This window comes from Pygocentrus nattereri, chromosome 28, assembly GCF_015220715.1.
Source record: "Pygocentrus nattereri isolate fPygNat1 chromosome 28, fPygNat1.pri, whole genome shotgun sequence".
Lineage (NCBI taxonomy): Eukaryota > Metazoa > Chordata > Actinopteri > Characiformes > Serrasalmidae > Pygocentrus > Pygocentrus nattereri.
This window is the reverse complement of record NC_051238.1, coordinates 12,694,601-12,709,000: the sequence shown is the minus strand read 5'-3', so window position 1 is coordinate 12,709,000 and position 14,400 is coordinate 12,694,601. Positions and strand designations below refer to the sequence as shown.

The following is a 14,400-nucleotide window of genomic DNA, read 5'->3' as shown; positions in this document are numbered from 1 at the left end:
AGCGTCTTTGCTGTTTGTTTTAGACATATTTTATGTGGAATTTGCGGGCACATTGAGTGTGTTTATAACGCCCACGGCTATTATTCACTCTAGTAAAGAGCAACCAATAGATGTATTGTTAACTACAAAGGCGGGGGAAACAGTGCAGTATTCTGAGCTGTGATTGGTCAATATCAACTGTCAATGCGGAAGAGACCCTGACATGCTTGCATTGAAAACACGTTGAAGTGCAGTGAGAGTTGGCAGGCTTCGTCTTCGGGTCGCGTCTTTTAGCCCATATGCTGTCAATGTTTACAATCATCAAGATCCCTTAGAAAAAGCTGAGTTTTCTGTAAGTGAACCGTCTACCTGCTCTTGTTTTACTAACATGTGGTCATGTTTATATGGACAAATGTGAACGCGTGTCTGTTTTCCTTCCAGAAGCTGCTGATTAAAAGCACACATTCTTAATGTAACGTCTGAAGAAATAAGAGTGCACAACGGCGGCGAGCGAGCAATATTGGCTGTAGCGGAACGTATTGTAATAACTTAGTGTATTCACGCTGTTTGCAGGATGCGAGATGCCACAGTTAAACAGCACGGCTGTCCTGGAGAGCAGTGCGCTTGTGGCACCTGTGACAGCGCTGGAGTTCCTTGGAGATGACTACCTGTTGACAGGTAGGTTATTTGGTACAGGGACATAATCTTACCCATGCAGTCGTAGACAACCTGATTTTATTTATACTGCGGTTAATGATTGTCATCTGGTCAAGCTCCTGTTGCAGCATCGGTTGAATGTGCTTATTTTCGACTAATATATTTCTCCGTTTTGCCAGGTGAAGGACCAGTCCTATCTATCTTTTCTCTCCGTGCCTCGCCCAAACAGTGCATGTCACTTAATGTTCTCCATAATTACCGCATCCATGGCATACGGCCCAAGGGGCAAAATAAAAGTGATGGAAATGTTCCTGAGACACCAACTCGGGATGACGATGTGAAGTTGGTCGTTTTTGGCGGAAAATGTTTGCGCCTTATCAACGTCAGGACATGTGGCTCTGGTTTGGAGGTGGCAGGCCCTCTCATGGAGCTCCAAGACTGGGTGTTGGATGTTTGTTGGTTGAAGCCGGGAGAGGCCAACCCATTACTGGGCGTAACTCTAGCTCATAATGCAGCATTGCTTCTCGAGCCGCAATCTGGCAAGGCCCTGACCCGCAGTTCCTGTGTAGAGGTGTGCCTTCTTTACTCTGCGCTTCTGATTGGACCAAGCTGGGAAACCTCAGTGCTAGTGGGGGGAACTGTTTTCAATCAGCTGGTGCTATGGAGGCCTGGAGGAGCCGGAGCGAACAGCCAGGCTCAGGTCGAGAGGCGTCTGCTGGGCCATAAAGGTGTGATCTTCAGCCTGTGCTACCTTCAGAGCTCTGGATGGCTAGCTTCAGCCTCAGACGACCGCAGTGTTCGTGTGTGGCATGTTGGCAGGGTGGGTGGAGATGGAGGGTGTGGAGAAGAATCGCCTACATGCTTGAGGGTGCTTTATGGTCACCAGGCCCGGGTGTTCTGTGTAAGGCTCTCACCTGGTCAGGTGTACAGCGCCGGGGAGGATGGGGCTTGCCTTTTGTGGGAATGGGAAGGGGATGGCAGAGTTGGGCGAATGTTAAAAGGTCACAGGTCAGGTGGCATCAGGGCATTGGCTGTCAGTAAAGGCAGCGTGGGTGAAGGAAGTAGATGGGTGGCTACTGGAGGTGCTGATGGAGGGGTACGGCTGTGGAATGTAATAGACCAGAGTAGTGAAACAACAGCACTTGAGAACCAAAAGGATTTGGGGTTTCGCGGGCGAGGTTCTCCCAAGGTGGTACGCTCAGTAGGAGGTCATGATTCTGTTCTTGTCTGCACAGATCAAGGCGAAGTGTTTTTGCATCAAGATGGATTGTGGGAGGCAATTTGGAATGGTGGTCCGGAATTCCGGTCCTATTGCATAATGGAAGTAGCATACATCCAATTGCAAAATTCCTCTACTGATAAAGGTTTGTGGGTGTGTGCTCTGGGCAATCTTAACGGAGGTGTCCAGGTGTTTCCTCTAAACCATTCTGGTGCAGGTTTGTTCTTGCAAGCAGGTGAGGGGAAGATCCACTCTTTACAGTGGGTGGAAGGGTGTGGTGTCTGGGGTTTTAGTTGGTGCCTCTTGGTTTCTGGCTCAGAAGGGCTTGTCTATAGATGGATGGTACAGGTGGAAGAGGATGAAACGGGACCAGTTTTGATGATGGAGAAGATGAAACCATTTATGCTGCCACCTTGTGCTAAACGATGGTTGACTGCTGCAGTTGTGATGCCAAGTGGAAAGGATGCATCATGGGTGTGTGGAGATCGCCGGGGCTCACTGTTGCTCTACAGAGAGATGGTGAAAGGTATTCAGGTTGAGGAGAAAATAGATGAAGAAAGAGCTGATGGGAACATAAGGCTGGAGAACAATATGAATGACGTAAGTATTCCCATCTCCCCAATCAGCACACTGTTTGGCATCCATGGAAAGCGAGGTGTTACAAGTGTGTCTGAGCATCAGGGTGTTTTTTACAGCACTGGCCGGGATGGGTGTGTGCGTGTTCTGACTGTAAAGGGGGACTCTTTAAATGTGCGCCGCATCCAGCGAGCTTGCAAAGGGATGGAGTGGCTGGAAAAGGTTCTGTTTCTTGATTCTGATGGACTACACCATGAAAAGCATAAAACTAACGATGAAGAAAGTGAGAAACAGGAGGAGAGATTAGCAGAAAGCATGCCGGAGGATGGACAAGTTGAAAGAGAAGAAAGTGATGGAGGTAAAGATACATTGACTGAAGAAGCCAAAGTAAAGGAGAAGTGGCCAGAGAGTAAGCAAAATGGGGATACTGCAAGAGAAAGTGTCTCGGAGGCCTCTTTTATTATGGTTGGCTTCCATTCCATCCAGTTTGTTTTATGGGATCCACTGAGACGAGAAAAGCTTTTTTCAGCAGCTTGTGGAGGAGGCCACAGGTCATGGGCTTATATCTGCCCTTCCAATGTTCAAACACACCTGTCAAACCATACAGTTGGACAAGGTACCCTGATCTTCATCAAGCAAGGGGCTGTCATGGCATCACATTCTTTAACTTCTTCAGCAACTGAAGTTAGAGGCCATATCCTGAGAGAGGGGCTCCACGGCCGAGGTTTGAGCTGTGTGCACCACCTCGGAAGCGTTTCCAAGCCTGGAGTTTCTTCTGAAGCTTGGGAGGTGCTTATTATAGGTGGTGAAGACACCACAGTGACTGTGCTTGCAATCAAACCTGAGCAGGACATAGTGAAAGTTCTTGCCGTTATAGCTGACCACATCTCCAATGTTCGGACCCTGGCTGCAGTCCCAGGAGGAGCGACGGAAGACCAAAAAAGCGACAGGTGGACAGACCCATCTTCCTCTTTCTCCACACTGGTGTTCTCTGCTGGGGGCCGAGCTCAACTGCAGTGCTGCCACCTCCTGATTGGCTGGGAGGAGCAGTTCAACTGGCCTGGCTGTCAGGTGACTCAGATCGCTGGTCACCGATTGGACGAGCAGTGGGAGAGGAGACGGAATCGGCATAAGACAGTGAAAATGGACCCTGAGACAAGGTGTGTTATAATGGATGTGACACATCCTGTCAAAAGTTTGGGCACACCTAGCTTTTCAAAACATCTTAATACAAACTAGCAAGCATTCTTTGTCCGTTTCATACCAGGGAAGATTCTTGATGAACATGAAGCAGAATTCTTTGTAAACTGATTGTTATGAATAAATTTCCTGGTGCCTGAGACAATGTTTTTTGATAGTTTTGAGAAGATATTGGCCTAAAATGTGATTTGTAAAATCTATTTATGATTGAGAGGTATATGCAGAGCACTGTATAGCAAAATAGTTGCATAAATATATATTTTTTTTTCATATTTTACCATTATTAACATTTCTAAAACCTCAGACGACACATGTAGGTTCACTGGTAGAATAGAATAGATTTGTGCTGTAGATGTCACAACCCCTCGTTCCTATCACCACCATTAAAAAAAAAAAAAAAAAAAAAAAACAAGCTGGAAAGAACTTCTTTTTTTAGAACTACAACCCCAATTCCAATGAAGTTGGGACGTTGTGTAAAACAAATAAAAACATAATACGATGATTTGCAAATCCTTTTCAACCTATATTCAATTGAATACACTACAAGGACAAGATATTTAATGTTCAAATGGATAAACTTTATTGTTTTTTGCGAATATTCACTCATTTTGAATATGATGCCTGCAACACGTTCCAAAGAAGTTGGGACAGGGGCATGTTTACCACTGTGTTACATCACCTTTCCTTTAACAACACTCAGTAAGCATTTGGGAACTGAGGACACTAACTGTTGAAGCTTTGTAGGTGGAATTCTTTCCCATTCTTGCTTGATGTACAACTTCAGTTGCTTAACAGTCCGGGGTCTCCGTTGGCGTATTTTGCGCTTCATAATGCTCCACATATTTTCAATGGGAGACAGGTCTGGACTGCAGACAGGCCAGTCTAGTACCCGCACTCTTTTACTATGAAGCCACGCTGTTGGAACATGTGCAGAATGTGGCTTGGCATTGTCTTCCTGAAATAAGCAGGGATGTCCCTGAAAAAGACGTTGCTTGGATGGCAGCATATGTTGTACCAAAACCTGTATGTACCTTTCAGCATTAATGCTGCCTTCACAGATGTGCAAGTTACCCATGCCATGGGCACTAACACACCCCCATACCATCAGAGATGCTGGCTTTTGAACTTTACGTTGATAACAATCTGGACAGTCCTTTTCCTCTTTGGCCCGGAGGACACGACGTCCATGATTCCCAAAACAATTTGAAATGTGGACTCGTCAGACCACAGGACACTTTTCCACTTTGCGTCAGTCCATCTCAGATGAGCTCGGGCCCAGAGAAGCCGGTGGTGTTTCTGGGTGTTGTTGATATATGGCTTTCGCTTTGGATGGCAGAGTTCAAATTAAAACTTCTAGATGGAGCGACAAACTCACTGTTCACTGACAATGGTTTTCTGAACCCATGTGGTAATATCCATTACAGAATGATGTCGGTTTTTAATGCAGTGCCGCCTGAGGGATCAAAGATCATGGGCATTCAATGTTGGTTTTCTGCCTTGTCGCTTACTTGCAGAGATCTCTCCAGATTCTCTGAATCTTTTGATATTATGGACTGTAGATGATGAAATCCCTAAATTCCTTGCAATTGCACGTTGAGAAACGTTGTTCTTAAACTGTTGGACTATTTGCTCACGCAGTTGTTCACAAAGTAGTGAATCTCGCCCCATCTTTGCTTGTGAACGACTGAGCCTTTCAGGGATGCTCCCTTTATACCCAATCATGACACTCACCTGTTTCCAATTAACCTGTTCACCTGTGGAATGTTCCAAACAGGTGTTTTTTGAGCATTCCTCAACTTTCCCAGTCTTTTGTTGCCCCTGTCCCAACTTCTTTGGAACGTGTTGCAGGCATCAAATTCAAAATGAGTGAATATTTGCAAAAAACAATAAAATTTATTCGCTTGAACATTAAATATCTTGTATTTGTAGTGTATTCAATTGAATATAGGTAGGAAAGGATTCACAAATCAACATATTCTGTTTTTATTCATGTTTCACACAATGTCCCAACTTCATTGGAATTGGGGTTATATTTGACATCAGTCTGAGACACATTTGTTTATATTTAAATATAAAGTTGGTGAGAAGTAACAAGAAAATTTTTTAATTTTGGTGGGAGGCAAAGTGTTTCCAAACATTTGACAGTCAAAGTAATAATGATAACAGGCAATATCCCTCTGTCTGAGTTTTGCATGTTGACTAGAATTTTTCAATGATGGCGCTGCTGTGTTTTGTGTTATCTAAACAAAGCCACTAGAGGGCATCTCAGCATCACTAGTGACCCGACTATCTCCATTGTCTCGTCCATTGAGCTGCAACAATGTTTGAATGAAAATGATTCTGTTAACGGGACTGTCGTGTTGATTTGCAGATACATGTCAATGGCAGTGTTGCATGATGGCACAGACGTGGTCTTCTTGGCACTCGCCTGCAGTGATGGTGCAGTAAGGTATGTTTATGTTTGTAAATCAATAACATTTTACAACATGAGAGACTGCGTACCACAGCTTATTATATTTCTTGTTCTTTCAGCCTTACTGTCTTTGTTTCTTTTTTCCTTTCAGGCTTTTCACTTTGGCAAAGGACAGTAAAAAGATTGAGTTGCTGTGGGAGACTTTTTACCATCAGCGATGTGTGCTCAGTGTCGCCTCCTATAGCTTGGAGGACCTACATGGCAAACAGTGAGGCAATGATAAAAATGAGGACATCTCTAGTGCTCTATTTTATGAACGCTTAGTGACTCTCTGTCTCTCTGTCTCTGTCTCTGTCACTCCCACCCACCCCAGGCATGTGTTGTTGTTCAGTGGGGCTACAGATGGTGCTGTAGCTCTGTGGGATCTGACTACAGTGTTGGACAGTAAATCCAAGGACAGCTGGGACGGTGAGTCACCAGCCTGCTAGAACTGGGTCCACATGTATAAAGTACACACAGTAGGAGTGCCGGTCTGGGGTCAGATATATACTCATTTATTTGTACACAAAAACTGATCTTAAGAGCTGAGCAGTTCATGTAAACAAGTTTGACCGAGTTTAGAGCTACCTTAAGTTGACACCAATGTTACATGACGAGTATGCTAAGTTTCCTATCGAGCATTTGTGGTTGTACTGTCTCAGAGTCAATGTAGATGGTAAGTGAAGGTAAAAACATTCATTATTTGACACTGAGAGCCCCAGTTTTAAAGGACTTCTACAATCTCTTTCGCTGGGTTCAGCCAGTAGATTTTTCCTGTTTACAAAAATCAATACGATTCTTTATTGACATATTTATTGGGTTGTATGTGTCTTTGTGTTTGCTGCTTATGGACCACAAAGTTAGTTTCAATATCTGTACAATGTTGGGGGTTATGCAAGTAACACATAACAGTAATGTGATTTATTTTTAAGAAATTGTAGTAGTTGGGCATTTTTTGGAATTGAGCAGATAGAGAGACACTGTAACTTACTCTTTACAGCCAAAACTAAGCTTTAATAAAACTCTGTGTTGTGACTAACGTTAGGTGAGTTTGGAGGCTGAGCTGATTTCACAGTTCATGAATACACAAAATTAGGTAGTTTTGATTCGCGGTAGTCAGTAAGTGCAATGTTTGACATCTAAGATTGCGCTACATTTATTGTCATGCTAAGCAGTTTGCTAGAGGGCTGTGAAACAGTTTAAAAACTTTAATTTAAGCTAAGATTAAATTGCCCAATTACTTGAAATAAAGGGCCTATAAAGGGCTGTGTTTACATTATACAGTTGATACTTAATACTTGGCATTATACAGTATCTTCATAGTCATTCTTTCATTTAAAACTCTTATGTACTGGAACTACAATAATTCCATCACTGTTCAGTTACAAACTGCACTGTCTGCTTGTGCCTTTTAGGTCCATCTACTCCTTGCTTCTCTGTCCTCTTCCATCAGAGTGGAGTCAACACCCTCGTAATATCAGAACATCATGAGGACATTATCATTTTGGCTAGTGGTGGAGATGATGGACAGTTATCGGTGATGAAGATCAGAGTAGAGTTCAGTCAACCAGAGACAGGAAGTGTATGTCCACAGGTGCTTTCCCATTGGTCAGTTCCATTAGCACACTCTGCCCCTCTGACTGCTCTGAGTGCTCTAAGTTCAACACAGCTGGTGTCCACCTCCCCAGACCAGCGTGTTTGTGTGTGGCGTTTGTGTGATGATGGACTTCACCACCAGGGAGCGATGTTCTCACACACCGCAGATGCTTCAGGTGTGTGGGCGTGGCGCAGAGAGGGGCCAGAATCAGAGAGCGGGGCCTATGTTGTGGTTTGTGGGCAGGGCTTGCAACTCTTGAAGTTAACAGAAAGAGAAAAGGAACATGGAAAAGAAACAAGAGCAAGACAAAAAGAAGAAGAAAGACTGAAGGTGGTGTTTTCCGATTGTTTTGTCCGAGTATGATCTGACAGAATGTTTAATTATTTATTACTTTATACATAGCATGATGGGATATGATGAGCTTTTCATATAAAGTGTTAAGATTCAAAATAAGTTTTCATTGGTCTTTTAAATTGATCTCATTACGTGCATTACATCATATAAATGTTTCTTGGTAAAGGAACCAGCAGACACATTTGACATAAAAACTTGTTACATTAGAGTTAAATGGGGGCTTTAGCCAGAATTTAAACATTGCTACATCTGTTGTAAACATGCCAACTTGCCTCCTCGTGTGGTGTCACAGGAGTCCCAAGAGGGGAAAGCTTTTCCAGTTTAGAGACATATTTTAAAAAAATTTTATGAGCACCTTGGAGCGTGCACATTAAAGGCTGTTTTGAATTTTACATTTTTAACTTGGCTATCGCAGAAGGAGGCCGTTTCTCAAAACGAATATTTCTGCAACTAGCTGTGTTACAGCATCTTAACTCTTGTTAAATAGCTGCTTTGCTGCAGTTCAGTCTTTCTTAGCCTGCTTTTAGTGTGGCCTGTGTATTTGGATTTCTCCGCTTTTCATGACCATTATTTTCCATAGTGTCCAGATTCATTTGAGATCCAAAGGATGAACATTTATTACAGAAGGGGAGACCAAAATGCACTGATAGATTTGAGCTTTTAGGGCAGGATGAGTGGGTCATTAGCTGGCCTACTTAAACATTCATATTCAAAGGCTTAACAGACAGAATCAAATAGGTAAAAAATCAAATATATGCAACTCTATTTCCAAAAAAGTTGGGATGTTATGCAGAATGAAAATAAAAACAGGATGCAATGATGTGCAATTATGTGAACCATATTTTTTAAAGGAAAATACTACAAGGACAACATTTCTGTTTCAACATTTGATATGTTATTGTTTTTTTGAAAAATCTATGACCATTTTGAGTTTGATGCCAACAACATGTTCCAAAAAAGGTTGGGACAGGGGGATGTTTTACTACAGTGTTTCATCGCCTCTTCTTTTAACAGCTCTGTAAGCATTTGGGACCTGAGGAGATCAACTGTGGTAGATTTAAAAGTGAAACTTTTCCAATTCTTGCTTGTTATAGGATTTCAGCTGCTCAACAGTTCAGGGTCTCCTTTGTCATGTTTTTCATTTCATAATGCACCAAATGTTTTCAGTGGGTGACAGGCAGGTCAGTTTAGCACCCAGACACTTTTAATAAGGAGCAATGCTGTTGTGATAAATGCAGAATGTGGTTTGACATTGCCTTGCTGAAATAATCAAGACCTTCCCTGAAAAAGACATCATCTGGATGGCAGCATATGTTGCCAAAACTGATCACACATGTTCACAAAATTTCTAAATGTTCATGTTCACTAAAGTTGCTAAATTTCCTTCATGATCAATAAAGTATCTATCTCTCTATCTATCTATCCATCCATCCATCGCACCCCTATACCATCATGAATACTCGCTTTTGAACTGCACTGATAACACGCTCAGTGATCTTTAGCCTGGAGGACACAGTGATTTCCAAAAAAAGAATTTCAGTTGTTGATTTGTCGTACCGCAGTTCCACTTCCCCTCAGTCCATTTTAAATTAACTTGTTGTTTGCATCAAATTTACAATGGGCATACATTTTTCAAAAAACAATGCAATTTCTCAGTTTCAACATTTGATATGTTGTCCTTGTACTATTTTCAATGATTTGCACATCATTGCATTTTGGAAATGGGGTTATAATATATAATAATATAAAGAATATAAATAAAGAACTACATAGATAAATAGATGAAATACATAGATGTAGAAAAAATTATTTATCGTAGCGTCCCACTACTGGCCGCAGTGGAGAGGGGTGGCTCATGGTAGATGCACGCTCCCCAAAAAGAGGGACATTAATGTTGGTAATGTCGCTGTGTCAGGAGCTGTGGGTGCTTTATGTTAGGGATTGGTCACCACAGGGTGGTAGGCTACAGCTGGTGCTGACCTTCCCTGTGAGTTCAGAGCTTTGAATGTGCCTTTTATGCTGGTACTAAGGGAAAAAATTACTTCTCACAGCAGAATCATGGCCTCCTCTGTGGCCCTCTCTTACTCTGCGCCAACGATGTGATGTATCAAAAATAAAAGCTAATTTAATTACGTAGTGGAGTAATTGAATGTGTTGCATGCAACTTGGATTGTTTTTGAGTTGCTTAACTTTGCACAGAAATTGTATTGCAGACAACTCACAACTAGTTGCATGAAAGTTTCATAGTAAAGCCAGCCTGAGTTTTGAGGCATTGAGCCAGTGGATGGATTGTGTGTGTGTCTGTGTGTGTGTGTGTATGATGGGGGTCAGTATGGGGGACTTGGCTGCATTAGTGAGCATTAATATTTTACTCTCTTCTCAGATTTCCTTTTGTTCATCAGCTTGCTGACTGCCAACTACTCAAACGAAGACATGAAAGAATAAAAGCAAGGGAGGCAAAGAGAAGGATAAAAACTCAGTGCTTTAAAAGAGCTTAAAGGCACGCACATAGTTGCTGCTGGTTTAATGAGCAGGCATGCAGAGAGAATGCTGAATGTTATATAGCCCTGGGACAAAACATGAAAAAAAAGCAAATGCACTGAGCAAGGATGAGAAAATATGAAGACAGCACTAAGAAGGAAAAGGAATAATCATCTGAGACTGCATAGAGTGGGGAACCCAAAGGTAGGGGAATATTCTGGGTGAAGACAGTAAGAGAGTGGCTGTGCCTGGGTTGATTTTTTGAGTGTGTGTTTGTATGGATATTGTATTATAGACTGCACATTTGCCTCAAGCTATAATAAGTCAATAATTTATGAGCTCCTGTGTGTTGTGTGGATAGTCTGTGTGTGTGGGGGTGAGTGCAGTTTGAAAGGTGGGATGTCATATTTCAACATTTCAGCAGAGCTTTGAAGGAAGATGAGTCTGATGGAAGAGAAAAAAGCAAAAGAACAACACAAAGGCAAAAAAAGAAAAGAGGGCAAAAATATCCACACTGCTGGTCCAGCCAGAGAGGTATTGATTCAAACAAACCCACACATTCATTCATTCACATACGCAGGGGCGTTGCTAGACCAGTTTAACAGGGGATTTGCTCCCCCTTCCAAACTAAATGTACATTACTAGTTCAGTTCATCTACAGTTCTCATTCATTATTCAACCACGCCAACACGTCTCCAAATTCACAGTATGCTGTAATGGCAGGGCGTGGCCTGGGGGAGTCGCTGCTGTTAGTCTAATGCAGCAAAGCCACTGCTGAGCTACTACAGATGCTTCTGTAGAGCCTTCTACTTTCTAAAACTAAAGAGCCGTTCTGGGCGAGTGATTAGAAACTAGTTTAACTTTTCGTTTTTAGCCGTTGATCTCATTAACAGACAATGCACACACACAGTAGTGCACCCATGCATGCACATGCTGAAACTGACACTATATATATATATATATATATATATATATATATATATATATATATATATATATATATATATATATAAAATATGTAATTTGACCAGGACCACCAAAACATTCGCATATATATATATATATATATATATATATATATATATATATATATATATATATATGCTAATGTTTTGGCGGTCCTGGTCAAATTACATATTTTGTAAAATAATATGGAGGGAACAAATGTGACATTTTTCTGCAAATTTGATTGTGTGATTATTATTTATTTGCTGGTTTTATTTGCTGATATTGGACAAAAATGTTACAGCACATTTTAAAAAAATATTTATATGTTAAACTCACTAAAAGAAATAGAAAAATTTCCATAAAATGAAGGCAAAAAACATAAATTTTAATAAGATTTTATTTATTTTGGACCATTTCTGTTGGTCTATCCATCATGAAATGTTCATGCAATGTAAAGGGCACCTGGTGAAAAAAATGTTTTGATTGTGGCAGTGATGGTACCACACATACACACTTAACCCACATATATGTACATCTACATTTCCATGAATAATCTATACCCTATAGTATATTTGTGCATATGTAGGCATGTGTATGTGAGAGTTATGAACATGCATATACATTGACAGCTGTAACGCCAGCATTGTGCATGATCTCACTCCATAGGCCGGCAGCAGGTTGATGTCAAGAGAAAGGCTTCCTCTTATAGGATCTTCCAGAACTACAGGTAAAATCAGGCCTTTTCAACATTTTAGTACTTAAAATGTCACACCAAATCCTTGTTATACCAGTATAAGTAGTTAAATTCAGAGCTTTATAACAGCTATTATAATACATAAATGTAATGGATTTACAGTAATATTTTGCTCAGCTACATAATAGGATGATTCATTTTAATGGCCTCTTTATTTGATAATCTGCTAATGGGCTTCTCCAGTGTGATGTGTGAAGTGTTTGCTTACCTTCGTCATTGTCTCGTCTGTCAATACGTGGATACTCGAGCTCATTAACAGACAATGCACACACACAGTAGTGCACCCATGCATGCACATGCTGAAACTGACAAAGTGTTTGAGTAATTTGCAGTGAATACAATGTGCTGCTGTGTAAAGCTGTTAATGCTTTAGCTGCACATGACTATTTTAGTGTATTATTATTTTAATCTACTGTGCAAAAGTCAGAAACTATCCTTCTTTTATTTTATGTCCAGACAGAATGGTCACAAGGTACAAGTAATATGCTTTTCAGATATTTCAGAAGAGATTAAGATAAGCCATTTGCATAAGGAAAGGGAGTGAGGAATGTTTCCAAATCTGAAGAAACAGGAGTCCTAACAACCTGTATAGATATGGTAAACCTCCAAAACTGCCATCATCAGATAAAAAGTACTTAAATCTTTGAGAGAGAGAAAAAAAAGCTCCACTCTTGCTTCATATCTGGAAAAAAATCCACAGGTGTTTCTGTCCATCCTTCCACTGTGAGAAGACTCTATAGGATTGAAAGAATGAGTAAGAGTCAAGAGGATATTACTGAAAAAAAAATGACTGAGAAATGACCAAAAAGGAAGAAAAAATAGCAAATCAAGCACAGAAGCTGCTGGTGTTCTCAGAACAGGGGACTGGCCACCTCAGAGGCCAGACCTCAACACCACTGAATGTCTTTGGGATCACGTGGATTGTGAGAAGTAGAAAACACAACCACCTTTTAAGACTGAACTTTCAGCTTTTTTCCTCAAGCTGAAAAATTAATTACTTGCTTTCAATGTTTGTTTTGACTGAAAATTACTAAAAGAAAGGGTGATTTCTGACTTTTGTGATAATGTAATACAACTTAGCTGATGCTTAGAATTTTTATTATTATTATTATTAGTAGTAATAGAAATAGTATGTGTATGTATTTTATGTGTATATAAAAACAGAGATACATATAATTGTTTTGGTAATCTTGTAGAGAGATCCACTCATCCGCGTCCCACTGAGGGTGGGAATAAGAAGCGTGCCCGCCCCTCTCTCAATGCTGTTTTCCAAGACAGAATGGCACCCTGGGAAGGCTCCTCCCACTCTGATTCCTTTTTCACCAGCATTCCACCTCCTCCTCCTGCACCACCACCTCCCCCTGCACCACCTCCACCAATCTCATCAACTGACCCTCCGTCACCTCCACCACAGCCAATCAGAGACACGCAGCCTGAAAGTGGCAAAAGTGCTCCAGTGAAACGAAAGATCCTTCCACCCCGATGGCCCCCCAAACCCCCACGTCTGCCTCCGTTACGACAAGTCACAAATCTCAGTTTTTCAAGAAGTTTTACATTTTCATTTTTTGAACTGCCTTTTCATCAGTCAGCACGAAGTCGAGCAGAGCAGCTCAAAGATCTTGTAGCGCTGCTGAAGCAGATACAGTACTGAGTGGAATGAACTCCCTTTACATTTTCACTAGATGTAGGAAAGTATAAGGACAAAATACTCGTTTAGGGATGCACTGATCATGATGTTTTGTCTGATTTCTTTACAGCCAAATTGGCTGTTGGAAAATTTTTCACATATGGATAGTTACAATGCACATACATTATTTCCTTTTTAAAGGGCCAAACTGAGATTTTAAATTATTAAATGAAAAATTAAACACCTATGTAATAACACAAATCAAATAAAGTGCTCCATTAGAGGTATGAGACAACTGTGTACTGGCTGATTTGCATAATGAGTGATGTATTGTTATGCTATAACATTGTGGTACAGGTGTAGCAGCAGAATTCATGTACACGTGCACTTATATGCAAGTGGACTTACCTAGCTCACATTATTTACATCATAACACTGGCCACAATGAAAAATATCAATTAGCCTATTGCTTATTGTGTGTTTGAAACAAAAATCTGCCGATTCCAGTCTTGTTCGATTCTGATCATGCATCCCTACTCACGTTTATTCTCGGAAT

At 41.1% G+C, this 14,400-nt stretch overlaps 2 protein-coding genes across 2 annotated transcripts; both read left to right on the top strand.

Annotated features, from left to right (window-relative positions):
- Nucleotides 1-203: 203 nt before the first annotated feature.
- On the top strand, nucleotides 204-10,166 carry wdr6 (WD repeat domain 6). The gene is made up of 7 exons (XM_017723219.2): nucleotides 204-331; nucleotides 553-657; nucleotides 816-3,591; nucleotides 6,003-6,080; nucleotides 6,196-6,312; nucleotides 6,418-6,512; nucleotides 7,499-10,166. The coding sequence occupies exons 2-7, from the start codon at nucleotides 561-563 to the stop codon at nucleotides 8,041-8,043; spliced, it is 3,708 nt and encodes a 1,235-aa protein (XP_017578708.1). The 5' UTR covers nucleotides 204-331; nucleotides 553-560; the 3' UTR covers nucleotides 8,044-10,166.
- Nucleotides 10,167-10,362: 196 nt separating this feature from the next.
- LOC108442923 (formin-like protein 20) lies at nucleotides 10,363-14,392 on the top strand. The gene is made up of 4 exons (XM_017723225.2): nucleotides 10,363-10,719; nucleotides 10,877-11,049; nucleotides 12,130-12,190; nucleotides 13,414-14,392. The coding sequence occupies exons 2-4, from the start codon at nucleotides 10,954-10,956 to the stop codon at nucleotides 13,866-13,868; spliced, it is 612 nt and encodes a 203-aa protein (XP_017578714.2). The 5' UTR covers nucleotides 10,363-10,719; nucleotides 10,877-10,953; the 3' UTR covers nucleotides 13,869-14,392.
- Nucleotides 14,393-14,400: the final 8 nt, after the last annotated feature.